Source organism: Anguilla anguilla, chromosome 1, assembly GCF_013347855.1.
Source record: "Anguilla anguilla isolate fAngAng1 chromosome 1, fAngAng1.pri, whole genome shotgun sequence".
NCBI lineage: Eukaryota > Metazoa > Chordata > Actinopteri > Anguilliformes > Anguillidae > Anguilla > Anguilla anguilla.
The window spans coordinates 14,561,852-14,589,294 of record NC_049201.1 but is presented as its reverse complement, the minus strand read 5'-3'; the positions used below and the strand labels follow the sequence as shown (position 1 = coordinate 14,589,294).

General features: G+C 44.7%; 1 protein-coding gene across 1 annotated transcript in view; it reads right to left on the bottom strand.

Moving 5' to 3' along the window:
* The window catches only part of syne2b (spectrin repeat containing, nuclear envelope 2b), a 126,073-nt gene that overhangs the window by 34,817 nt on the left and 63,813 nt on the right, over positions 1–27,443 (bottom strand). Inside the window, exons 65-95 of the mRNA XM_035423754.1 lie at positions 26,473–26,632; positions 24,369–24,524; positions 23,606–23,746; positions 22,567–22,749; positions 21,936–22,073; positions 21,211–21,396; positions 20,821–20,943; positions 20,550–20,732; positions 18,268–18,369; positions 17,903–18,046; positions 17,270–17,362; positions 16,044–16,163; positions 15,508–15,606; positions 13,588–14,262; positions 12,460–12,621; positions 10,257–10,430; positions 8,524–8,643; positions 8,185–8,300; positions 7,872–8,010; positions 7,604–7,738; positions 7,358–7,513; positions 6,845–7,045; positions 5,739–5,840; positions 5,352–5,471; positions 4,686–4,886; positions 4,189–4,362; positions 3,541–3,672; positions 2,781–2,974; positions 2,162–2,294; positions 1,415–1,597; positions 406–558 (exon numbers count right to left, since the gene is read on the bottom strand). Coding sequence (XP_035279645.1) covers positions 406–558; positions 1,415–1,597; positions 2,162–2,294; positions 2,781–2,974; positions 3,541–3,672; positions 4,189–4,362; positions 4,686–4,886; positions 5,352–5,471; positions 5,739–5,840; positions 6,845–7,045; positions 7,358–7,513; positions 7,604–7,738; positions 7,872–8,010; positions 8,185–8,300; positions 8,524–8,643; positions 10,257–10,430; positions 12,460–12,621; positions 13,588–14,262; positions 15,508–15,606; positions 16,044–16,163; positions 17,270–17,362; positions 17,903–18,046; positions 18,268–18,369; positions 20,550–20,732; positions 20,821–20,943; positions 21,211–21,396; positions 21,936–22,073; positions 22,567–22,749; positions 23,606–23,746; positions 24,369–24,524; positions 26,473–26,632 — 5,098 coding nt within the window. The remainder of the gene's footprint in view (positions 1–405; positions 559–1,414; positions 1,598–2,161; positions 2,295–2,780; positions 2,975–3,540; positions 3,673–4,188; positions 4,363–4,685; positions 4,887–5,351; positions 5,472–5,738; positions 5,841–6,844; positions 7,046–7,357; positions 7,514–7,603; positions 7,739–7,871; positions 8,011–8,184; positions 8,301–8,523; positions 8,644–10,256; positions 10,431–12,459; positions 12,622–13,587; positions 14,263–15,507; positions 15,607–16,043; positions 16,164–17,269; positions 17,363–17,902; positions 18,047–18,267; positions 18,370–20,549; positions 20,733–20,820; positions 20,944–21,210; positions 21,397–21,935; positions 22,074–22,566; positions 22,750–23,605; positions 23,747–24,368; positions 24,525–26,472; positions 26,633–27,443) is intronic.

Here is a 27,443-nt window from a genome sequence, read left to right as displayed (position 1 = left end):
CTGCATGTTGCCAGTACAAAAGAGCAGCGGCATTAACCCCTGCGTTATGATGAAATTCACACAAAACTGTCTTGAGAAATCTGACCACCTAATCACCAACTACATCTGACTGAGTACATGACCGCTCATATTCACTACCTGCAGTAATGAGTGCCTAGGTCATTTCTGCAACATCTCAGTTGACCTACCTGATTAAATAGAAGCCAAAAGCAAATAAATAAATAAATAAATAAATAAGTATTTCACTTGACGGCCAAGTATATTTTTTGGAAAGAATTCAGAATAAGCAAAGCATGACTAAAGAAACAGCCGTGTAACTCCAGAGAACTGGCAAATCAGCTGAGTAGCTGACAGGAATTCCAGATGTAGGGCATATATGAGAAGTAGTATATCAGGGGGAAGTACCTTGAGCAGCTGGAGCTCCTGGGTGAGGCTGGCTGCTGAGGCCTTGTGGCTGTGGAGCCTTTTTAGCCCCTCCTCCAGGCTGACCTCCCTCTCGCTGATCCAGGTGTTCAGCTCTGTTATAGCGTCGCGTGACGGGAGCCTCTCCATCAACGCCTTGACAGCAGTGGGAGTAATGCTTTAGATCTTATCTAGACTCATTTTCTCGGTATCTTACAGTCAAGATATTAATTTTACATTTTTGGATATGCTGCAGGCACAGTACATACTGTTCAGATGGAGAAATAGATTATATTAAGACATGGGGAATCATTGAGGTATCTCTGTCATCGGTGGTCTAGATTACCACATCTAAGTGGGTATTGTAATAGGTGCTTAGGCAGGAAGGTCATTATAGATGGAGGAAATAACATATTTATGTAATCTCTCCCATCCACATCCTCAGTAGGATAGAACAACGAGCACTGAGGGATAGGCCAAAGGACTTACTTACTCTGGAGACAAAGCCACATGGAACGTTTTTATTAATTCATTAATTTTAAGATTTAAATATCCCATTGAAAATATAAGTTTATACCATTGACTGCTGCAGTTTTTTCCACAGCGGTGTTCCAGCAGAACTGAAGAAACGGCTCAAAGCTAAAGGTATGAGATTTGTAGGCATACAGCAGTATGGACGAACAGTTACTTTTTCTGGGTTTTTTCAGGGTTTTAGATGTGCTGACTAAGGTATTCGGTCCAAAACGTTGACTTTATAAAAGCAGAGATCTCAAAAATGTGTGTGGAAATAAAATCTTGATTCTGGGATTTTATTCCCAGCATTTTGTAAACAGACTAACCGTGCTGACCTTCTTCTGAAAATCTTTGTACTGCCGCAATCATTTTCAAACCTCAAAAGTGCCTGGTTTCTCAAGAGTTTGAAAGTCATCCTTGGACTGGAATATGTCATGTGATCATTTTTGGGCAATGTGCATATAATATAACGCAAGGTGTGAGCAGTCGCTACGCTTGCCTGGTGCAGTCTCTCCTGGATGGCGGGCAGAGCGGACTGCACCTGGGCCCATCCCTGCTCCAGCTGCGTCAGCTGCGTCTGCAGCGAGGCGGTGTCGGTGTCCTTCAGCAGCAGCAGCTGCGTGCCCGTGCCGACCACCAACGCCTTCAGAGCCGATCTGGACTCCACTTCCTTGGTGAACTCCTGCGCATGGACAAGGGTGGCAGCAGTTAACAGGTATAATCAAATGGATCTCTATTAAGTAATAAAGATGGTAAATGGTAAATGGACTGCATTTATGTAGCGCTTTTATCCAAAGCGCTTTACAATTGATGCCTCTCATTCACCAGAGCAGTTAGAGGTTAGGGGTTAGGTGTCTTGCACAAGGACACATGCCCAGGGCGGGGTTTGAACCGGCAACCCTCCGACTGCCAGACAATCGGTCTTACCTCCTGAGCTATATCGCCCCCTAAAGAGTAGCAAGTAACATAATCTATGCGTCACAATGCTTTCAACACACATGAAAAAGATGTCCATGTTTTTAACTGGGGCATTTGAGTGTGTGTGCAAATAGCCACAAAGAGAGAAACTGAACAGACGGCTACATGAAGGCTTTGGATTGAGGTTAAAAGTGAAAGAAATCAGAGTTTAAAGTGAAAGAAATTAAAAATACACAGCAGATCTCATATGGGAGAATATTTTGACCTGTCCAGTTAATTAACTGGCATCACAGCTGGAACAGCAAATAATCCAAATAATATGATTCACCAGGAACTGGGTGAGGTGAGTGCGGATTTGCTCCAGGTCCTGTGGTACTGTGACAGAGCGATGTCTCCACAACTGCAGACGCTCTCTGGCTTCGCCCATCCACTCACTGAGTGCCACTGAATCACGCCGGAACCTACAGGTGCGGAAAGGGGGGGGGGGGGGGGGGGTGTTGGGGGTGTTATTTCAGGGTTGTTTATAAACTTCTTCACATGGGTTTGAGCCAAACCTGCAAGAGGAATGAATCATCCACTGTCATATTCTAAACTCCATCTGGCTCTTTTTGTGGAATAAAGCAGGGCTGGACCAGGTCGCATCATAAGAAAAGCTGAATATTGAAAATCACTCCAGTAGGCAGAAGCACTTTCCTTTAAACATTAAACACGGTTAAAGAGAAAATTGGGGCAGATACTCTTGCTTATATTCATAGTGAAGGCAGAATGGCAGCCCTGAGCTTGGTTATTATCAAGAAATTAATTAACTGAGATGTCATGGCGTTAATGTGATGAGTAGTCATAAGCAGTAATGTAAACGGTCCTTAAAAACACATGATTCACACAGGTGTGAGACAGTGTCAGTGCGCACGGGTGTAGCCTGCATCGGTTTTGCCGGTTGTTCACACCTGCTCCAGATCCTCCGCAGCCTGTCCACCCGGAGGCCGTCCTGCTCCACTCTCCTCCGCACGGCCGTCCAGCGCGCTTCCAGCTCCCGCGCGGCGGCGGCTACGTCCCGCCGCCCGCCCCCCTGCAGCCCCCGCCCCTGCTCCAGGACCAGGCACAGCCGGGCCCCGCTCTCCTCCAGCACTCCTTTCATTTGCTGCCAGAGAAAGAATTCAATTATCATCTTCCTCTTTCACACGCTCCCCCCCCAACCTCCTTCCTCCTCCTCCTCCACCTCCCCAATCCACCTCTCGCACTGCTATGGCAACAGGCCCCTAACTCTGCCACTACTGTGAACCCAATTGTGACAAGGGAACACATGAATCTCTTTGAAGAAGATCTAAGAAGAATTCACTCCTCAGAACTCACTTCTCTCGGTTTTTTTTGAGTTGGAAAATAATTTCAGAACCAAACAATTAATGAAGAGAGAATATGAGGAAAATTCTATAAAATATCGGAATTACGCACAATACACTCACATTACTCTTGCCATTTTGTGGTGAAATCTTATTTTTTAAAAATGGAAAATATCACTAACCCAGCACCACAGAACTAAGTAACATGAAAACACTAATAATTACAGGTTAAATAATTTTATAATTGTACAACCTTTTCATCCATAATAATTCATTACATTGGTGTATACATAGTCCACCGAGGCCCTTCAATGGGAGAACACTTTACTGCCCCCTAGTGGTTTTGGCAAGTAGGTAAAACGGAAACCTGGTAGATGGACAGCCTCTCCCGCAGGCGTTCCTCGGTCTCCTCCACCAGGCCCACGCTGGGCAGCCTGGACTCCACTTCCTGCAGGAGCCTCCCCAATCCGCTGCAGTTCTCCTCCCACTGTGTCCATATCTGCAAAAGCCCCCAGTATCCTCAGCACAGCAGCAAAACACAGGCAGGTCTGTCGATTTCTCACATATGCTAATACAGTGAAATAAGATTAGTTAAGTGAGAATAAACAATGACTATGATTACAATTATATTAGCGTGAAGCTATGGAGCAATTAACAAATGCTTGGGATAACAGGTGAGAAAGGCGCCGTAAACACTGATCGCTGACTACCCAACCAGTTCTTTGTTGACAAAATGTACATTTCTTGATACAGTAATATGTGTTAGTTATGTGACTCATCTCTTCAGAATTTTTCATTTTATTTTCTATATAGCAGGCATACAAATGAAACTTTGCTCTTGTTGTGCGCTGAAGCCTTTTACTGGCCATTGCTCAACTGCAAGGTCCTCGACAAACACACCCCTGCTGAATAACATTACTTTCATATTTCCTCTCGCAAATGAGGTTTTCACAGCTCATGTCAGCGCCCGGCTCCCACTGGCTGTGCTGAACGAGGGGGCAGAGCCTCCGGTTACCTGCAGCGTTCTGTGCATCTGCGTTCCGTGTTCCAGGGCCTGCCGCCGCAGAGCGCCGATATCCTGCTCCAGCTGCGCCATCGCGGCTTCCTGCCCGCGCAGCACACTGTCAGGGACCCGTGAGGAGAAGTGTTTCACCGCAGCAAGGTACGATCCCAAACGCTGAAAATAACCCTGTGATCCCAGGGGAGGAGACAAGTGCAAAATCACACTAAAGAGCAGGCCTTTAATTGGACGCTTCAGCGAACAGAACTGAGGTCAGGATTTTGTTGAGGACTCTTCAAGGACTGACTGACAGTAAGAATTCGAGTTGGATTTTTGAGGCAGATGGCTGACCCACGAACAGTAGCAGTCAGCAGTTTTACTCAAGAAAGTATTTCAGCAAAGGGTTCAGTCAGGTCATTATGGTCGAAATACTAGACCATAAGGAACCAATGAACCAGTTATTTATGGGTGCCATGACAAAAAGTGATAATGCGCCTGCAGGCGGTGCGCACCTTATGGCTGCTGAGGTGGTCCTGCAGCTCAGTGCGACTGTGCTCCACCAGGCCCTGGCTGCGGCCCAGCCTCTCTCGGCCCAGCTCTGTCAGGCTGGCCAGGCCCTGGAGCAGCCCCTCGTACTTCTGCTGAAGGTCCAGGCTCTCGCTCAGCCCCTCCTGCCTCTCCCGCAAGGAGCTCCAGGCGCTATCCAGCACGTCCTGGAGACCCAGGATGCACAGTGTCTCAAGTGCACAGTCACACTAACTCTAAGGAGGGAGCTAACTCAAGCTCATATCCTGGAGGGCCACTGCGTCTGCTGGATGTATGTACTGCACAACTGGAGTTTTGACACCGCTGCCCTAACTGAACACCACCTACAGCACCATGAGACCTTCCAAAAACAGTGTGCACAAACATGCCCAGCTACACAGTGCTAAAAAGCTTCAGAAGACCTGACTAAATATAACATACAGCATGCGCAGGGCACTAATCATTTTCTATTCACAAAACTACCAATATAAAGAACTTTGTGATCTTTACTGTAAAATGAAAATCATTATATAAAATGCATTATTATTATTATTATTCTTCTTCTTATTATTATTATTATTATTATTATTATTATTATTATTATTATTAATACTACTATGCATGTCATCTATATCAGTATGTACATGTCCTACCTCCAGCTTGTGAACCTCCTCAATGAGAGATGTGGGTAGGCTGTTGCTCTCTAGCCTCTCCTTCAATGCAGACACCTGGTTCTCCTGCAGCAGCGCCTCCAACTGGAACTGCTCAACAGCCTGCAAACACAACCACATGGAGCATTCAGGCCACAGGTTAACATCATGCTTTTCATTATGACATGTTAGGGTGTGGGGGCCCATTTGAACTCAGGAAAAAAAAAACTCCAGAGAGACTACTTCCCTACCTTCACTACTTTGTATTGGTTTGTAAAATGAGACATGGTGTAGCAATACTGGTGTTAAATAGTTGATTTCACTGAACAGCAGGAGAGCCTGGTCTTGACTGGGAGCAATGGAATCAATTTTCACTGCAGAAGGGTTTACCTGAAACTGTTTGCCAGGGTCGTGACCTGAAGCTTCATTAATTGTTTGGTTCAAAAGCAAGTTTTTACCAAGCAAGGACTCATGCAATCCTCTTATATCTCTCTGTGGGGGTTAGAGAAACAAAGGCAAATTATAATTGTCATTTGTGTCTATGTAAACTAAAATGACAGGATGTGTATTAGCAGGAAGCTAGATCAACAGATAACATCAATGTGTGAATACCAGAGGTAAGTTCTCGATTATCAACTCAGAGCTGTTAAGTGTGCAAAACCTTATTAGACAGGGTGTTGAAACAGTTTCACACACCTCACACAAGACTTTATGAGCGTCGCGCAGGAAATGCGCATAGCAAGTTTGTTCAGGAAACTCTCGCAGCAGTCAACAATTGGTTGGCCTCAGAAATCACGTGTTCTCACACTCAATCACATGCACACATGACTAATGAAGTGCCTTTTTAAAACTGACAATCAGACCGCTCCCGTGCTGCTCATTACCTGCATTACTCTTTATATGCTCAGCTGCTGCTGCTCCAAGAATTTACTATTATTATTATTATTACCATGTTTTATTCAACAGACACACCTTGTCCTAGGTGACATTCAAAGCATAATTACAATGTTTCCATGTTTATATATTCATTGAAACTGAGTTTCCTGAAATGTTAAAATTAATTTGGAATCAATTCTGGAACCTTTTGGCTCATCACTATCCATTAATCCCTTCACCATCTTGCTATTTAATAATTTAATATATTTCTAGCCATTCAAGATAATTCAGACCCTGCATCTTATTTTATTTGTTAGCATAGTATATGCCTGTGTGAGACTGTATTGACCAAGAGTTAATCTTTTATTGCAATGCATTACTTCATATTGTATATCCCTAAACTGGTGATGGACACACATTATACCTTGAAAGCCCAGTCATTTTCTTGGAATCTAGGGCCTCTGAAAAAATGTATTTATTTATTTATTTATTGTGGCGAGGATGCAGTGGTGGTTGAGTTATTTATTGATTTTATTTCATTTATATAATGGTTGCACTTAAAAATCATCAAGATAAAGACATAAAACAAACTTCCATTGTGGCTGAGAGGCACGGCTGACCTGGCACTGATCGGCGAGGTCCAGGCGAGCTCGCAGTTGGGCCTGTCTGGAGGGGAGGGCCGTCTGGATGATGGACAGGCGGCTCTGCAGACACTGCAGACAGGGGGAAACTTGGGGAGCCGCTGAACCCAGAGCGCTCCGGACCTCTGGCTCCTGGCAACTCAACTCATTTCCCACTCTGTCCAGCTCCACATCCAGGCTCTGACGATCACACAGAAATGCCTCTACTGCAGCACCCGTTTCCCATCATGCCACCACAGTACCACCGTATTGCACATGGGCCACAAGTAAAACCCAGAAATAAGGATTTCCATCCATAGTACGGGTGTTATTTCCATGTAGATCACTAAAAACTACAAATTAAAATAAAACGTGAGGAAATATAAAATAACCAAATAAACGCATAACAAAATGTTCGTATTGAACTTTCTCCATTGAACTCAGGCAGAATAAAGGCAGTAATGTCAGTAACACAGTATTGCCGAGAAATCAGGCTGCCTGTGTGAGCAGTACCTCCAGCTGCAGCAGATAAAGCTGGTCGTCCTCCTGGGACGTCCCACAGGGGGACAGCAGCAGGTCTGTGACAGAGCAAAGCGACAGATCCACTCCACACAGCACGTGGTACAAATCCTCCTCCAGGGTGAGACCGGAATCCCCTTCTGAGCTGGCCTGCGGTACACAGCACACCAGTTCAACAGACCAAACTGACCAATAGGGTCTCTTGGGAAAATGGCAGTGTGGTTACCTGGCCCTCCTTACCTGTGTCTGTGATGTAATGGCCAGCTGGCCAAGCTCTCGGAGGCGTGCGGCGTGTGACTGCAGCTCCTGCAAAGTGTGTGTTCCGAGATCTCTCACTATCGCGCTGCTACCCGCGGCAACCAGTGCACCTGTCACCTGCGGAGGGAGAGCAGTCAGCACAGGTTTCCGCCCTCCACCCACTCACCAAAAACACCAAACATCCATCCATACACTTTAAAATGCCACACCCCCTCACATAGCACACTGCCCAGAGTCCGCGAGGCCTGACCTCAGATGAGCCTAGATTTGCACTCTCCTCCAGGGCCTGCAGTTTGGCAGTCAGACGGGTGTGAAGGTGTGCCCACATCTCTTCGGATATGAATCCCTCTTCACCGTCAGTATGGGCAGTTGGAACTACAGCAGGAGATCTGAAGGGTCCAGTAAGAGAGAAGCTCTCAGTCCACGTCACATTCCAATTGTATGACATCACAATAAAATAGAAACAACAGTCGCATTCTGGATTAGTTAAGATGTGCTAAAGCTTGAGTGAAATCTGACCAGAATGGTGCAGCTAAGACAGCGGGAGGGGAGAGCAGCTTTACCCTGGGGGTGTCTGCGCTGGGCTGTCCTGTGATAGGCTGTGCAGACGTGACCGGCTGCCATGCCTCGCGATGGCCTTGGTCAGGTCCCTCTGTTCACTCAGCTCGTGTTCCAGCTCCTGGAGAGTTTGAGGAGTCCATCAGCACCAAAACACAGTTTCCACGATGTCTATAGCCAGCTCCAGTACCCAAGTACTGTCACCTCACACTGGGTCTACAGTCAACCCAGGCAAGAAAACCCATCTTGCACTCAACTCTTGCACACATGTGGCTACAATATTCAAAAATATTCAAACTAATTCAATAAGTCAAGACTTTTCAGCAACATTTTTTTGGTCGTACCCTCTGCTGCTGCAAACTGTTCTGTCTGATGAGTTTGCCCTTGGTGGAGGTCAGCATCTCGTGGACACTGGCACTGCCCTTCAACACACTTCCTTGAGGGTGCTCTGAATGCTGAATCTCCTGTGGTGACAGACCAACTGTGAATTACCAATCATGCAATTAAGGTTCAGACTACATCAATTGTTTTTTTAGGCCTATCAAATTAAGTAAGTACCTATAATTACACTTACAAAATGGTAATTTTGTGCTATCATTAATTTGAAAATGAAATACCACAGGAAGCCCGTTTATTTTAACCTCCGAATGCACCTCCAGGGGCATTTCAACTAGAGATTGTCGTCAACAGTCGTACCTGAATGTGCGATGGACAAAACAGTGAGACAGATGCAGCTTTAATGAACAAGACCATGAAAAAGCAGACTAATGACAACAGCTTGCTCTCTCCTAACATTCTCTCAGCATTCTGATATATATTATGGTAGAGGAAAAATAGGTAATAAATCTAAGTGAGAGTGATTACGATTCTGCACACTGTTAATTTCAGAGAGTAATTAAGTTGGTTATTTTAAGTGGCTCAGTAAACTCGCTCCCCTGAAGGCACATGGTGAAACCACCAATATTAAGACTCCTCAAGACCAGAGTGGTGCATTGAGAGCTTTCAGTGTGAGCGTGGGATGTTTCCGTGTGGGATTGTGTGAGGGTTTCAATTTTTCAGTCCCAGTTTTGGCTGTAAAATCCACTAGTGCTATTTATATATATCCAGGTACATATAAAACAATTTATGTACTGAAAAGTTTTTAGTTCAACATTTATCATAGTAACCTGCATATAGTGAGCTTACTGATATGCCTAATGTAGAACATGAACTAAGTATACAGAATTCATACTGTAGTAATGAGCTTCAGACTTTTTTTTAAAAAAAGGTAGCTACAGTATATGGTATGTATAGCATGAACAGAACAATCACTGTGATTCACAATATAAATTAAATAAAATTATGGGGCTATTCTCTTCCGCACAAAACAAACTTGCTCACTTTAAATAAAACTTAAACTGAGAAATACACAAAACTGAAATTCACAAAAAAAAAGTATTTACAAAAAAGAAACATACAAATGTCTAATTTTTGACTATTTCCTTGCATATCTCAACATTAAAAGACATTCTGGAATACCACTGTGTTTTTACAAACCTTAATCACTGAAAATAATACCCTAGGGCAGGGGACTGCAACTGTGGTCCTGGAGAGCCACAGGCTCCGCTATATTTTGTTATTAATTAAGTGCTGAGCAACAAAATGAGCAGTTGATTACGCAGTTAACTCACTTCACCTGGTTGTTTGGGTCTGAATTGGGTGCTGATTTTAAGGCAAAAACGAAAACCAGCGGTGCTTATGGCTCTCCAGGAACCAGGGTTGCCTGGTTTCCCTCGGCAGGGCCACTCAACTCCGAGTCCAGCCGACCGCAGTGTCTGCCGGTATTTGCTCCATGCATTACACCACCTAATGAGCTTACTTCCTGAGCCAAGGAGGTAAATAATTATTGAAATCAGGCGGTGTAGTACATGGTGTCAGCAAATGCCTGCAGACACCGCGACATGCAGGACCTGGAGTTGAGTGGCCCCGCCTTGGCGGGGCGGGGCTACTCAAGCCCCTGTTTTGCATATACTGCCGTTCTGTGTTTGTGTGTGTGTTTGTGTGTACGCTCTGGGAGTGTATATTGACAAGAGCGTACCTGTTCCACATTCTGTCTCTCCTGGAGTAACTGCTGGAAGGTGACCAGACTGGTTTTGAGCAGTTCCAGTCTAGATGAGAGGGCCTCCACCTGATGGTGTGTCTCACTGGAAGCCTCTTGCTGGCCCAGGTCTGACAGGCTGGCAACCTTCGCTTCTATTTCCAAGAACATCTCCTGGGTGCACATACAGGGCATCAGATGGGAAATCCGAAATGTATTCAAATCCCCTTTTAACATGAGACACCAATGTCATTAGGCCTTTTCCATTTAGTGCATCTGATGTTCCTGGACAAAATACAGTGTACATGTTTTTAAGGTTACAGTATTTTATTCTGCCCAAATCCAGGTCCCAGTACTCTCTTGAGCAAAGTAATATTGGACGATTCCCATTTCTGAAACATATTTACATTTACTGCACAAAAAATGCAACGCAGGGTCAGATCACAAAGTTTACTATTCATTCACTCTAGCTTTGCCTGCACGTGCCATTTGGAAATATTATGCGAAGCTACACTGACACCCGCACTGAAATAGTGTATCTATTCCACATATTCAGCATTTGTACTGATTACCAATAGCCACTCCTTTAGGTAGCTCCCTTCCACTACACTCAAATGAAATAAATTCACACCGACAGAATATTTTTGTGACCTCATACCACAACTATCTGACATTGAAATTATGATACGCAAGAATTCAGCGAATGCACCATCTCAGCAGAAGAGAATTCAACTTTAAATTTAGTGCAACAGCAGAGGCATTAAGACATGTTTATCTATCTAGCTGGGAGACACACAGTAAGAATATGTGTGAAGGGCACAGACAGACAGGGTCTGCATGTGAAATGTGGGTCAAATTCATTTTTAAAAATACAGTAGTTTCACAGAATCTGAAAAACAAAGCTTTCACAGATTATAAAAACAAGGGTTTATATAGGAATGAAATGTGTCATCTGTTTCCTAAAACCATTAAGCGTTTCAGTAGACTTAATACAGGAAGACCACATATTTTTAATTAGTTTTCTACTTGCACAGAAGAAACCTTAGGTCACTCACATTGATCTACATATTTGTTCCTGCAAGCTACCTCATGTCTTTTTTTAAATATTAACCAGGCCAACTGCTGAGTTCTTCTTTTTAGCTCATTTAAATAATGCAAACGGCTTAACTCTTTCCTGAAGGACAGAGTGGTGAAGGGGCCCTCCACTGTGCACTGTCACTTTAAACTTTTTTTTTTTTTTACGTACGTGGTTTCACATTGGCTAAGTCTGAGTGACGCACAAACTGAGGTGTGTTTGTGCATACAATATGCTGTGTGATAATTAATCTTCTAGCTTTCACCCTAAGAACCTTAAAACAGTGTCAAACTCAACTGTCTTTCTGTGTGTTTGCCACGTTAGACACAGTTGCATTGAGATTATTCTAGTTCTGTTTAGACCTATCTCTGTTCTATAGCTCCACAAAAATCATCCAAGAGATTATGCATTCATAAAAAATAGGAGACCAAGACCATGAGAACAAATAATGAGAGGAGGCCATTCATTATATATAGGCTTGTCATTTACCTGGGTTGCTAAGGAACCCCTCCTGTCCCATAATTTTGTAAGTACAAAAAACAGCTGCACAGAGCAGCAGTCCCCCTCGGCAGCATTTAGAAACACTTTGAACTCACAGAAATTTAGAAAGCGGCTGTTAAATAAGAGCAGCTTGCACAATAAAGAGGGAAAGAATGCAATATGAAACGAGTAACTCAGAAAAGCAGTTTTGCCCCTAAAGAGAGCGGGATCCAAATGCAGATATACTGTACGTCTCGCCTCACCCCACTTGGAATTCCAGCCGTAATGGGAGTGAATTAAAGCAGTAAAGCGGTTGTGCGTGACTGGAGAGGAGGGAGACATGCTGAGCCCTGACTGAGACAGTGAACACACAGGTCTTTAATCTGACACCACTGTGCTGGGCTGTAACCTGACACCGGCGTGCATAAAAAGGGCAGAGCCCACAGAAATAATACATGTGGAATCCACTAAAAATAAAGGCGTGAATCCTCAGCTTGAGGGTCTTCTGGGCCGAGCTAGCACATGACACTATCGTCAAGTCATGCCTCTGGTGGTGTTTCACGCGCCTGCCAATCTCCTGCTTAAACAAACACGGCTCCTCCAGCCGCGGGCTCCAACGGCGCTGAACTTTGACCCCTCTTTGCTTACCTGGCAGCTGAGGAGCTGCTGCTCGAAGCTGTCCTGCATGGCCGCGGCCGGCGACGGGGCTCCCAGGCTCCGGCGGGCTCCCTCCAGCCAAAGCTCCAGCTGGGCGGCCTGCTCGCGACAGGCATGAAGCGCTCCCTGAGCGGGGCAGGTCTCACCTGAGGCCTGGGACAACCAGAGAGAGTCACGGCACTCAAGGAGCGAGAGAGAGCTCAGCGCATGGAAAAGGTGTGTCGTCTCCGCCGCCTCCGCGGGGGATGCTGGGACTCGAAAATCAACTTTTCCACCTTTCTCTCTATCTCTCTTTCACTCTCTCTCTCTCTATCTCCGTCTCTCTATCTCTCTCTCTCTCTCTCGCGCCTGCCCCACCCACAATCCACGCCGGAGCTGTACTCACTTCCTGAAAGTCGCTGCCGGGTTGCCGGGCTCGAGTGACAGATCAGAGCGCTATACGCGAGACTCTGGTCATGTGCCCCACAGGCATGTGGGACTGAACAGAATGAGGTGGAGGGAGGCCAGACAACAGCGACAGCACTGCCAGCTGATCCAACACAGCGTTTCACACAACTCTGCGCCGCTCTCTCTCTCTCTCTCTCTCTCACACACAAACACTCACACACACACACACACACACACACACACACAAACACACACTCAGACAGCACTCTGTTTACATTCCTACAGAGATAAGCGCCTGAGGGAACCTGCTGAAACAGTCGCCACAGTAAAGAGGACCCGAGCTGACAGGGTGTTTCCCTCCCACACCCTTCCCCACCCACGAATAACAATGGCAATTTTCACCAGGTGAACGCCGACACCCACTCACCAGTAGCAGGGTACCCTGAGTTTACAGGAGGGAAGGCTCAAAAGACAGAACTGAGATCACCAAACTCTCTTAAAACAAATCGATTAGTTAGTAATGTGCGTAAACAAGCACTGTGCAAGCACTAAAGATCACACCGGCTTTTCGGCAGAGCTAACCCAATGATTTTCAAGAGCTCTTGCAAAACTCCCTTAAAGCAATTCCAGGGCATACAGAAAGGCACGTTTGTTTGTGCATGATTGACAGTAAAGTGGTTAGAGTGCATGAAGTGCATGGCTGTGTAAAAACTGTGCCGTGGTTGTGCTTACCAGGAGCGCAGCTGGACGCATGCTGTCTGCACCGTCCTGGGGAAGCCTGAGTGTGTCCTGAGACTGCGTGTGTTCGCGCTCCGTGTCCCTAGACTGCGTGAGAACCGCGTGCTCAGGAGCGGCAGAGTCTTCGGACAGAGATGGCCGGATACAGCCATCCGCAGACTGCGAATGTGTTCGCCTTGTCGGGTCGGCGGGCGTGTTCGCGTGTTGACTTAGGGGGTGTGTGCTGTGTACACTCTCCCTCTCTGGTGGCTTTGTTTCCGTGCTGTGGGAGCACACGGGGGAGGTCTGTTTCCTCTGTGTCTTCAGGAGGCCCGTGTCCTCCTCCGGAGCAGGTGGAGTGTCCTCAGTAGCCCCTTCAGTGCCTCGGGCCTGTCCGTACGCTACCTCAGAAGGTGTAGGCGTGCTGCGCTGCGTGTCCCTAATCAGCGAATCAGAGTCTCGAGTGTGTGAGGGTGTAAGCTGTGTGGAGTGCCGGGTGTCAATGTCTGGGGCCTCTAGAGCGACGCCGGCAGTGTGTGGAAGCGCGTGCGACACGTCTCTACGCGTGAACGCGGCAGGTCTGTCGCCCGCCGGTCTGTGTGTGCTGTGCGTGTCTTGGCTCTGTGTCTTCAGCCGCTCTGGCTGGCTATCCTCCCCCCGCCATGCAAGCCCACTCTGTCCCAAGAGCTCCTGACACAGAAAGAGAGAGACGGGAGGGGTGGATCACATTGTGGATTTATTCATTTTCTTCCCCCAGATGGGGACACGAGATAGGCAGTCTCAAAGTCTTCACAAAGGCATAAAAAGGACAGTCTGCATGCGGAAAAGGATTAAGACAGGGAAAACGGTCCTACTTGCTACATTAATGCCAGCTGGACAATCAGTGCGTTTACATGAATAGCAAATAGTATTCGGAGTGCTGAAAAGATCACTCAGTTCAGAATATACAGTACATTCTACCACCAATACATCACATTCAGAGTATAAACAGGAATATTCTCCTTCCAGGTATTGGAGGTGAAATTCCATTGTAACTAGCTTCATAACACTGCATGAATATTAAATCATGTGACCAGAAAAATCAGGAAAACAATAAAATTACTTTCCGAATATTAAGGGTACACCAAAAGAAAAAGAAAAAAGCAGGCACATCATGAACAGCTGAATAGTTAACATAGTGTCAGCAAATAAGCACAGCAGGTACACAAAGGGGTAATAATTCTAATCTAAAATGAGTTTTTTAGTACCATTCCCTTTTTCAAATTAGATGAAAGAATCAAATTAAAACTATAATATTTGTTTTAAAACATGGTGTGCAATATTCTGGCTTGTTACAAAAGGCATGCAGTAAATACATTTTTAGGATTATTCCAACAGTACTGCTTAGGAGTATAACAGATAAACATAAAAGGCCCATGTAGTAATTATTATTTCTATTTTGAAAAAAGCATTCCCACTGAGAATCTGTGGAAACTCAATTGCTTTCTCTTGCAAATCTCAGTGCCCATCACAACATTACACATTGGGTAAATGTGATGCATCAGTCCCTCCCAATATTGGTAGAAATCGGGTATTATATCATCAAAATTAAACATAATGCCAAAATCATTCTTGTAAGGTGCTTGTAAAGTTATGATCACCCAATTGCAAATGTCATTTCACACAACAAATCACAAATCTATAGGTAGGCAGCAAGACTGAGTGTGCATGTAAACATAGAGTCTATCAGGAATGAGGGAACTCCAATGCGTGTAAACAGAAGGTTGGGCACAGAACACGACCGCCGAAAAACTAAACGCTTAATATTCGGAATTCTATGCCATGGAAACGCACTGAATGATGGCTCCGACTACTCGCTCTGCGCTAGGAGACTGTACACCTCTGCTGGGTTTTAGAGGAGGTGCTGGACAGGTTTACTGAGGGGGATTTGTTTACCATGCTTTGAGGGAGGGCCTGTGTTCTGACTGTGGCCACAGGCTTTGAATGAGCTTCAGTCTCGCTCGCTCCTGTAGGGAGAGAGAGTCCCACTATGTCCTGCGGAGACAGGAGGAACAGTTGTCTTTCAGCGATGGTCACACTTTTTAAGCAGGAGCTAAAATGCCTTGAACAGCGTATTAGAGAAGGAAAAAGCCATTTTTTGAGAGGTTCTCCTTATCTGGGGTCAAGTACAGTGTATTTTAATGAAGTATTTTAAATGCATTTGAAATGCAAGACACACCTTCACTTTTTTACTTTTTGCTCAATTTTTAAAGCAAAAATCAAATAAATACTATTCATATTTTTCTTGGTTTGTTTTCTAAATGAACAATACAGTGAATTGCCAAGTAACACATACAAACAGAATCAAAAAAACGTGTGTATGTGTGTGCACGTGTGTGTGTGTGTGTGTATGTGTGTAAGGATGTAATAAGAGAGACATCCAGAACAGTTTCAATGTAAACGTGGATTTGGCTATACCAGGAAGACAGTACCTTTGTGGAAGAATCAGGCTGGGGATCAAACACTTCGTCTCTTCCTAGGCTGTGCTCCAAGGAGGCGTCTGAAGTTGGCCTGCTGGCCTGCTCCTCGCCTGTGAAGATCTCGTCTGGATCCTGGTCGCGGGAGCAGAGAAGAACAGGGGCAGGTTACAGTCCACAGCCTGCCACTGCAGTGAAGCAGCGTCGTCTCCGTAACCACTGGATACCCCTCGACACTAAATGGCCCTCAGAGATTCAGCAGGTGTCCCGGCTTTCTTTGAGCCATACAGTTCCCCTATAGCACTCCGAAGAAATAGGGCAGGGAGCACCTGCCGCTAGCGATTCATCAGCCTGTACTGAAACATAAACTGACCGGCAGAGAAAAGAACCCACAATAGCCGCATATGCTTCTCAGGACAGCCGTCTCTGTGCTGTTTTTTTTTTTTTTTTTTTTTTGTGTATTGGATCTTGCTTTTTTTTCTTTGCTTTTGAAACATTTACAAAACAAAAGTAAAGAACAAAAACCTTCTAGAAGTACAAAAAACACAGGGCTGAGTCATCATGCTCATTCAGGGATTCCATTAAAAATTCCCCATATTAATATAAGCCAAATTGATTTTGAGAAGGAGGATGAAATAGGCTACTACTTTCCATACATTCAAAGTGAACGAAACATTATACGAAATGCTCCATTTTCATCGTTAACTTAAAAAAATATATTTGGATCATATTTATACTTATTTTAATAAAACTTCCCAAATCATTCTAACCTCTAAAGATATTTCTGTACCCTAGAAGAGACAAAAATAACTATTGACAATATTTTAAATATATAAGAATTGGCCAGCTTCTGTACAAAAATGTATATAAATGCTGAAAAAATAATACGACAAACAGAGCATCAAAGAAATAGAAAGTTAAAAAAGAAAAGGGCCAGCAAAAGAAGAACTGCTTTATTGCCAACAGGGTGAAAGGGAAAGGGGAAAAGAAAATAATGAAGGTTTAAATAGAAAGAATGAAGCCATTAAAAAGAAAACTGAAAACAAGAGAGCTGAGGGGGAGTTCTACGCAGTGTCCTGACTGTGACAGGCTGGAGAAGTATGAAGGGAACAGGCAGCAGGAGTGGTCCTGGACATGGGCAGAAAATCAACCAGCAGAAGCGGAAGAGAAGAGGAAGCGCAGAAGAGGAGGAACGAAGGACCCAAGCGGAGCGGTGGGCTTTGGTTCCAGAGATGTTTTACCTCCGGAACACTGAAAGTGAGCGTTTCTGAGGACGAGGAGTGGGAGCTTCCTCTGTCTTCTTCCTCTTCAGACAGTGACATATACCACACCTCCTGCTTTGCAATTTCAGGGACACACAGGCCGGCCACATTTAACAACATCCTTACTACGGGTGCTTCTTGTTCGACGAACTGAATGACATTGTTAAACTGCTATTTGTAATTTGTGAGAATTATTACACTGTATCAGGGTTCCCACTCATTTTAGGAAATCATTTTCCAGGACTTTTCAAGGACAGTTTCCATGACTTAGACTTACAGACATGAAACATGGACAACGGTAGCCCAAAGCTGGTGGTGGACCGGGGGGGGCGGCAATGTGCAAGTACCATAACCATTCAAAACTTTGTGCAGGTGTTTTCCATGACTGGAAAACTAGTTGATAAATTTCCAGGTTTTCAAGGTTTTCCAGGACGAGTGGGAAGCCTGATTATCAGTAGTTCTCACCACGTCTGCCATACATGTATGTTGAAGCTGTTGACATCCAGGGAAAATTGAGAAAGACACTCAAGGACCAGCACGTTTGGTTTCCTCCTCTGATCAGCTGTGTTGGAGTTGAGGGACAGTGGGACAAAGAGAGGCTTAGTGCTGTACCTGTGTAGTCCTCTCTGACCCCCAGCTCAGTCTCTGTTCTGGACTGGACCCCACCTCCACTGTCAACAGAGATGCCCCGGATCTTTTCAGAACATCCTCTTCAACATGTACGATCCGGATCTGTCCCACCTCTGCGTCATTGTCCTGAAACAGAAGCACATATTATACCAGCCCTCTTCATAAAACTATTGGTTTGGTAAACCCAGTGAGATGGAAAATTAGGAGAAAATATCAGTGAGTATTATTCATAGGACAGGCAAGACGCAGTAAGGGTAGTATGTATATTATCCACAACGGGCTAGCGAGACAAATTTTTCAAGGTATTGTTTAAAGAACTTTCCTTGATGTTTGAGGTGTAAGCTCACCTGCATTTCTTCAAGAATGGACAGGGTAGGACTGGGGACTATGACCTCTTCTGAGGTAGAGGTAGACAGCTCTTCCAGTTCCACTGGCTGCTCAATGGCCACCTGAGAAGGACAGCAAAATTTTCAGTTGCTATGGTAACCTGAAACAATAGCTAATACCTGCCTACCCTCAAACCTATACTCACATCCTCTAGTATGACATTCTCATCAGTACTTAAGATTAGTGCATTTCCGCTTGACAGATGCAAGCATACAAAGGAACCTGCGGTAGATCAGACTGCATTGTTTCACAAGCAGTTCCTTCCTGTAGGATAACCTTGGGTCGTCCAAGGCTGGACTGCATTCCAGTTGTTCTTCCCACAGACAAACACCTCCCTCCACCAGCTCCCTGACCTTCGGAGGTTGCTGGTTCATGACCGGTCTCAGCCCACAGAGCTTCAGAATCCCAGGAACATAAAAGAGATGGGGGAGTGGGAGGAAGCTCTACGGTGGGATACGCAGGATGATTGAAACACAGGATTCTCTAATTGATTAAACTGGAAATCTGGACGAGCCAGCGCTAGAAACCAGGAGGCTGGGAGGAGAGGACGTCACTCTGGCACAGAATGAAAGCGCGGACCAGTTCGGTAGTTTTAATCAGCTCTTGAGTGCTGGCTGATCAGACGTAGCCTTGCAAGGCCTTATCGTGACCTGTCTGGGCACGCAACTTTCTGGCAGCCTGTCATAATCTCAAGCACAGCTGGAGCTTGTTTCCAAGGTGACTGTGCTAATTCTTTCTTAACCAATGACAGTACTCTTTTATCAAGGGCCAAGGACATGCTACATCATGCCTGTTGTCATGGGCTGACAGGAGATAATTCACTCTGGGTGAGACTGGAGTACACGCCATTAGCTTATTACATCTCATTAGGTCTCCTTGCTGACTAACTTACTAACATACCTGCGACCCTACTTGTTTCCCTTCATTGAGGTTAATGCCACATGCATAGTCAGTCCTCCTGAAAGGACTCCGGAAGCAGCTCTCATTGTTGATTAATGAAAGGCTAACCAGAAGGACTTGTTAGGAGAATTGATTGTTTAATGTTTATATGCAGTTCCTGGCCATTACAAGTGGCGTATGGAAATTCTCGATCAAATATCACCTAAATAGCCACAAAGAATATGTAGCAAAAAGAGAATGAGATTTGTGGAAGAAACTGAGCTCCTCAGATCGACATCCTCCAAACTGACCAGTTTGTCTCCCCTTGTTTTCTCGAATGGCACTCAGCCCTCCATCAGCTAGAGGCCGCGATAACCTCTTAGTCAAGCCACTTCTCATACAATCACCATTGCACCACCTCAGTTGTCTAAGCTGACAAAGTAATTGCCACTAATTAAGCAAGACAGTGATGTTTCCAAGCGATACTCACACAATGCTAAGTTTGATTACTCACTACCATGCACATGCCACAGTATTTTGAAATATTGTACAGGGCATATTAGGTTTTGTTAGAAGTCATGGGGAATGCCCAAATTAAAAATGAGTCGTATAACATTTAACGTGCACAAAAATCTTTTTTTTAATTATTCAACAAATTAACTAATCATGGTCATCAAACAAGACCTTATGTAGAATCGGGTGTCTTAGTGCTGGGCTAAAACCTGCTTTATATGGATGCATTTTTATTATTATTGCAGTGATAGTTCGGGTCCTGGACAGCCACACTCTGCAGCTCTCCAGGACAAGGACTGCAGACCACCGGGTCAAAGACATGCTTTTTGCAGCATTTGAACTTCCATCCATGTTCATTTTTCCTTCCTGACTCTCCCCATATTAGTTCACCGAAATTCATAAATGTCTCAATTAGAAACTCAATTGTATGATTAGTCACTTGACTGTGCCGCTGAAGTGCCTATGGAGGATAACCACTGAATTACAAGTTTAAATCCCTGGAGGTCACATGGCGGAGACAAACTGGTGGCTCTATTAATGATTAAGAATTTATCAAAGTAACTTTCCAAAAACATTTAAACATTTGACTGAAAATAATTATTTCTAGCTGTGATTTGAGTGTGTCTGAGAGTAGGGGACTGCAATTCATTGTTCGGCTTCATTTTTTGCACCAGCTGAACACACCAACATGCTGGACCAGATGGATTACCAAGTTGTCATGTTGTACACAGCACTACAATAAATACAGAAATTGATTTACATGGAATCCAATTCCATCAAGAGATTATGGCAGGAAATGTTGCAGTAAACATCTCTGTACAGGGATAAATGGCATTGTCTCTGGACATACCTTCAGTGTTGGGTTCTGCTGATAGATCATCTGCTCCAGTGACTGGATTTGCTGAAGCAGAAGTTTGGCTCTGTGAAATATGGTCAGCGATTCCTCTGCTCCCTCTGGCAGACACAGGCCTGGCTTGCAGCTTTGGATCTCAGCCATAGTCCTCTTCATCGACTCAATATCATTCAAGATCATCTGGAGGGATGTCCAGGAACATGCTTAGACACGATAATGCCAAAGAATGCGTGATAACCTGCAACCATACAGCAACACCTGCACTCACCTGCATATTTCCACAGCGTTCTTCTGGAGGGGAAGGGGCGGAGTCTTGGGAGGACAAAATGTCTCTAAATTTATTCAAGTTTTTCTCCATCTTTTCCACTTCCGACTCAATGGCTTCCACCTCCTTATGAGCAAAAAAAATGCAAAAAAAATTACCATCCACTCAAAAGTGGCCATCATAAAACTAAAATCTGACATTTTTATTTTTTTTTGAATGGTCAGTGTGGCTTCTCATAAACCATGGCCGTTGGGCCAGTCTCCATTTTCATCAGCTCAGTTGAGAGGAATTTGCTACGGCTGACAGCGAGAACCCCAAGTGAGCGGTTGCCATTTTCGTCTAGCATCCACATGAGGTCAAGAGGCACGGAAAGAGGGGGGAGGTGGAGCTCACCTCAGCGGCATGTTGGAACTGCGACAGCTGATGCGCAATGCTCTGTTGCATGCTGGCGACGCGCTGGTCAGCCTGGGCCAGCTGCTCCTCCTGGGCGGTCATGTCGCACACGGAGCTGACCTCCTGCAGCACCGCCACAAAGGTCTGCAGGGTCCTCCTCATCTGCTCCGAGTCGTCCAGCACCATCTGCGCGGGAGAGCCGCACGAATAGCTGAGCTACCGTTCTGGGACATACCGATGTCTCACACAGCATACACTGCGTTACACCAGTGTGCTACAGTAGTAAGGGAACCAGACTCATAAGGCTCTTAAACTGAAGAGTGTAGGATATAGCTGCTGTATCCTGAAGCAATACAAGAAACAATCTGCAAGAATGACCAACAAGTAAAATCGTCCACAAAACTACCTTGATGCTGCTTTGGATACGGGTATATGCTAAATATAATATAATTTAATGTCCAAAAGATAATAATATATTGTGCATGAATAATTAATCTTGTATAGAATAAGAGCAATAAAAAACGGGCACAGAACTGTACATACCATTTTGAAAATGTTCCTTTAACTAAAACCTGCAGAATTATGAAAATAGATCTATTGCCTTCTACTCTATATGAAATGGAAAATGACATTGTCTCTTGAGTATTGATCTCAGAGGCCTGAGCTGACAGGGAGAAACTGACACTGGTTGTCTCACTCAGAGGGGCAGTGAGCAGCGTACTGACCTGCAGGGCGTTGACGTGGCTGCTGAGACAGTTGGCGGTGGTGTAGGTACACGGCGCAGTCAGCCATGCGTGAGCTTCAATCAGCCAGCTGTTCGAGCTGTTGATCATCTCCTCGTGCTCCTGGAGGCAAGTATGGATCTGCAGGAACAGGACAGACACCAGGCATGACATGGCATACATCGCACAAGAAGTCTTTTATAAAGCACACATGCACTATATTGCACTTAACTTTCCTTTTTAAATCAAGGGTGGTTATGCAAGCTTCATCCTTGACTGGCTAATCTTTCAAAATGAAAATGTCTGATTCTGCAGCATTTAAAGGCATTTAGCCATGATCAAAAAAGAAAATATCAGAGTGTAAATTGTATTTGGTGCTGTGAAAATATTTTGACACTGAGGTCAATGTCATATGCAATCACATGCACTGATTATACAGTTACAACATTAACAGTACAGTACATGCTAGTACTTCTGTTTGTTATGCAATACAAATGTAAATTTCTCATATGAATGGCATCCAACAAATTGTTTTTCTAGAGCAGGTTTAGTAGGTATATTCAACGGCCACAAACAGGGCTGCTGCCAAGTTTCTAGTGTAGTCGAGCATGCTGGGATATACAGTCCAGCTCACCTTGCTGAGAAAGGCAGTCCTTTGCTCAGCCTGCTTGGCCACATGCTGGTAGAGCTGCAGCGTCTCCATCAGTTTATCCGTCAGGATGTGGGCCTCCTCCGGAAGGTCGTCTGCTATGTCATGCACCTCTACCTCTAGTGCTGCCATGCGGGAGTGCCACCTGTCCAGCTCATCCCACACACGCTGCCCAAACACACACACACACACACACACACACACACACACACAGATATGGTGTCACACAAATGAAGGAGTGACAAAGAAGATTGATATTTTCAGTTAACAGTGAATAAACAGTTTTAGAACAATACAGATATTTACAATATTCAGCTCAAATCCCAACATAAATACTGTTGAACAATCAACATATTTCAAGTAATATGGATTTTTAAGTTGAAAATGTAAAAGGTGTTGCAATACGTGAAATATGGCTTAAAGAAAATTGAGAGTTGATTAATGTCTTCAGCTTTAATCGCTGTAGGCATTCATTACCAGCAGTGGCTGCTGACAAGTTGGAAAAGGTTGGCACATCATTATATCATCAATAGCCTGTTAAAGTACTGTCAACTGCAAAAAAAAGTGACTGGACCTAGGAAGCGGTTTGAAATAATGTGATTTCCTAGAGAGGAAAACTTCAGAAATAGTATCTTCTCATGAGCAAACAATTACACAACATCTTTCACCAAAAAACATGTCATGCATATCACTTGATTTAAAAAAATTACGTTTTAATAATTTTATCCTCTGATTTATGATATTAACAGATGTTTACGTCATCAAGCTCCCTGAAGCATTCTTTATTGTTGACTAGCGATAGCTTGATGATGTAAACATCTATTGTATATGTCTGTAAACGTCTGTTGTATAGATGTTGCAGTTGTTGCTATTGTCTGTTGTTATGATTTTTCTGAAGTTATGAAGTTTTCCTCTATGGAAAATCCAATTGTTTGAAACCACTTGCTAGGTCCAGTAGCTTTTCTCCAGAGGACTGGACTTCAGCTTGCTCTACATAAGGGAATATGGCTGTGGGGTCCCCCACCTTCTGTCTACTCTCAGCTTCTGCCACTGAGGGGCACCTCTTCTCCAGTGAAGCCAGGACAACCTGCAGGCCCACCCTGATCTCCTCCACCTTGCCACCCAGCCTGCACAGAGGCCCACTCTTCTCCACTGCCTCCCCCACCTGCAATGCAACATGTGCAGACAAAAAGCATAAATTTCTTTCAAAAGAGCTCCTTTTCTTTTTTTACACAATGGGTGGCAACATGTAGGTCAGAATTCTATGGTGGATTCCACAAAGACATGCAACAGGACACTGCAACAGAAAGGACACGTAGACAGTGGGTGGCAGAGAAACAAAGGACTAATGCAAAAAACTCAATTTTGAATTAATTTCTGCAGAATACAGTATATGAGAACAATGCTTATTGGGTTTGACTACGCAGTCTATTGTTCACAATTAAAACACAGCTCCATGCTTCTCTGACTTTTTACAACATAATTTTCAAGGCACATTTCGTGACTCAAAACAGATTAACTCTGCCGAAGTCAGTCATCTTTGAGCAATTTAGACTGCAGTTTGGAGATCCTAACGTTGCCATGACAACAGTCTAAATGACAGTGGTTAGCAAATCATGAGCAGGGCCTCCACTACAACAGAACCTGATTCCAGTGGCTGTCATGAATTAATAAGTGATAAGTATATTCCTTTCGTTACATTGAGATAGTATCCTCAACTAAATGATCAATGTTCAGTGATGGGGGGCATCATAGAGCATAAGATTTGTATGGCTTTCTCTTTGTACCTTTTCTTCCACCTCCTGCAGTGAGCGATTGACCTCCTGCAGCGGTCCATCAATCTCCACAGGAACCAGGGTGTACATGTCAGAGTACTTCATCTTCAGGCCATCCATGATGCCCTGCAGCACAGCCTTCTGGGAGCACAACTGTGCCTGCACCTCCTGCAGAGAGAGATGTCATAATTCTCAAGCCCTCATAAACTGGGTGTATGGAACCATTCTGAAAGCCTCTCTCTCTCACTGTCTCTCTCACTCTCTTTTTCTCTCACTGACTCACTCACTTCCTCTATCTCCTTCCCTCTCTCTCCCTCCCTCTCTCTCTCTCTCTCATTGACTCACTCACTTCCTCTATCTCCCTTCCTCTCTCTTTCTCTTGCACAAACACACACATATACACACACATGCATGCACTCACTCACTCACTCACTCTTTTTCTCACCAAAAAAATGTAATACCCAAATGTGGCACACATAATTATCCATTATGCACGTACACCAAAAAATTCCCCCAATCCCCCATCTCACACACACATACACACACAAACTCAACATTAGGTGACCACTCAGATTGACATTCCCTCTATAAACAGGAGACTCCATGCCTTACCAAAAAACACAGGTATCAGTTATGAAGATATCACAAGATAAACTCCTCAGCCAATCGTGTGCAGTCAGATTATATTATTCCTGTACTTAGAAATCCAAACTCAATACGCATTCAGCCTATCGATATTGTAGCCGTTTAGCAACAGCCTTCTTTCACCTGGCTATGAGGTGAGTAACTGAAATGGCAAACAACATCCACTGTCTTCTAATACAAGGTAAAAAATAAAATAAAAGAAACTAATCTAAAGCAAAAATATATTTGTGAAACCATAGATCACTGAGGAAACCGGACCCTAAAAGATCCGGTGAGAGAGGTGTCCATGACCAGACCTCAGGCTCTGCAGGGTGTGCCGCTCTGGGAAAGTGTCTTTTGCTTTTTTTTCAGGGAGGAAAGCGTTACATCAGCGCAGAGACTGAGATCCAGGAGCTGGAGTATCCTCTTACAAGGTAAAACACAAAAGAGGTGCTCCTGGGCCCTTTTCAGACTGAGAGTCCCACTGTGGAGGCAGAGAATGCGCCAAGCTGGAGATGAAAGCCTGATGGGAAATGTTGGACGTGACTCAGGGGCTTGGACACAGAGGCGGCGCTCCGCGCGCCTCACTTACGGAGAGCGGCACAATACGGGCGGGAAAATTAACCGAAGAAAACCCCCTGGACTAAAAGCCAACGACATCTCAGCTCAAATAATGCACTTTGTTCGGCGCTCTCTCACTCCAACGGTCACTCGTTACCATTATTACTGTCATTGAAGGCAAGGAACATGAAACTTGGCCGATGAACGAAGGGCTGAGTAATGCCGGAAACTTCACCCTCATTTTCACAAGCACGTTCGTAAACAAATTACTGACTCTGAGACATTTCCAAAGCAGGTTTACTGCAAATTCTTTCAGTGGAGATTATCCTTATTGGTTACAATCAGGACAAGCAGTGCATTGTGTTCCTGGGAGAGACGAGCTGCCCTAGCTCTCATTAAAATGGCATTACTCATGCACCACTGTGCAGGGGGGAATGCATCTTAATTGGTTAAACAACATCTAAGTTGTGCTTTTGCAAAAATACAAAAAGACTTAAGCACACAAGGAGTTGAAAGTAAAAGTGATTTTAAAGTTTTTAAAAAAGTGGTCATTTGAAAAAACCAAGACCAATTATTCAACTGGATAGTGCAAGACTACATAAAAAATTGATTGTAGTCACATCTTAGCACAATAATATGCTCATAGTGTTCATAATATAAGCAATACCATAATCTTCTGTACACAACTGAAGCGAGCATAACTAGAGGGTATTTATTCTACAGAGTCATATAAGCAACACCATCTGCTCGGGAAATATTCCTTTGAGCAATGTAAGAAGGTGAAATTGAAGCCTACATCTGCTCACACTATGCCTTAGGTCAGGATCCCTGGCAGGTGGTAGTTACAGAAGAACATCATCATGAGGCTTAAAGATTTAAGACGGATGTTTCAGTGAGGTGTAGCACAGTGAGGCTCTCCAGGGCCACCCACCTGCAGTTCCTGAGTGCTGGGGAGGTCCTCCATTACAGACAGCAGGGACACGGCAGCCACCAGCCACTCCTTCACCCCGCCGATCTCCTCCTTCACCCGCTCCCGCTCCTGCACCTCCGATTGCACCGCCTGCCGGCCCAGCATGCTCTTCTCTTTCAGGCTGCAGAACCAGGCTCATTGTTAGCTAACGTCCCCGCGTTTTATATACCTCTCAGGACAGGTGAGGCAGGGAGACAGCATGAGGTAGAAACAAACCGCAACCCCAACGTTACCTCGAAAGCACGTCAGCTGTATTCCAGATCCCGTTACTGATTTCTCTGCACTTTCTCCACGAGAACAAATGTTTGCCAACAAGGACGAAGAAAGTTGAGAAGGAGGTCCTGCGTCAGCGAGGGTGTAGTGAGCTAAGTGTCTCTCGTGCGCGTCTCTGTGTGAGTGTGGGCGAGCGTGTATGCCTCTCTGGAATGTGGGGCACTGCAGCCCCAGTGCCAGCCCACTTACCCCAGGGAGCTCATCAGTGTGAACAGCAAGGCATAGCCCCCTAACGCTATACAAGCACTGCCACCAATGCCCAGTGACAATAACACAGATTATTCAGCGATAGCCAAGACAAGATATTATTACGGGCTGATTTACTGTTTGCACAACAATGTAACAGTATTGTGAATATATTATTTGCAGGTTTGTGAACTGATATCTATTATTTCACCACAGCCCTCTTTACCAAGTATATACTGTACATCACTAACACCATGAAATATGAAGTTAGAGTGGTGCTTAGCTAGTACACCGAATACCTTCGGCGACAGGAACAGATGTCATAACAGTCACAAAAGGGGTTCACTTAGCTGAAAGTTGCAAGTAGTAACCCAAATCTCATCCAAAAAGCCTCCCCAGGTTCATCTATGTCATATCTCATCTCCCTCCACCGGCTACTGACATAAGCTCGAGTCAAAGTGCTAGCCTCAGGC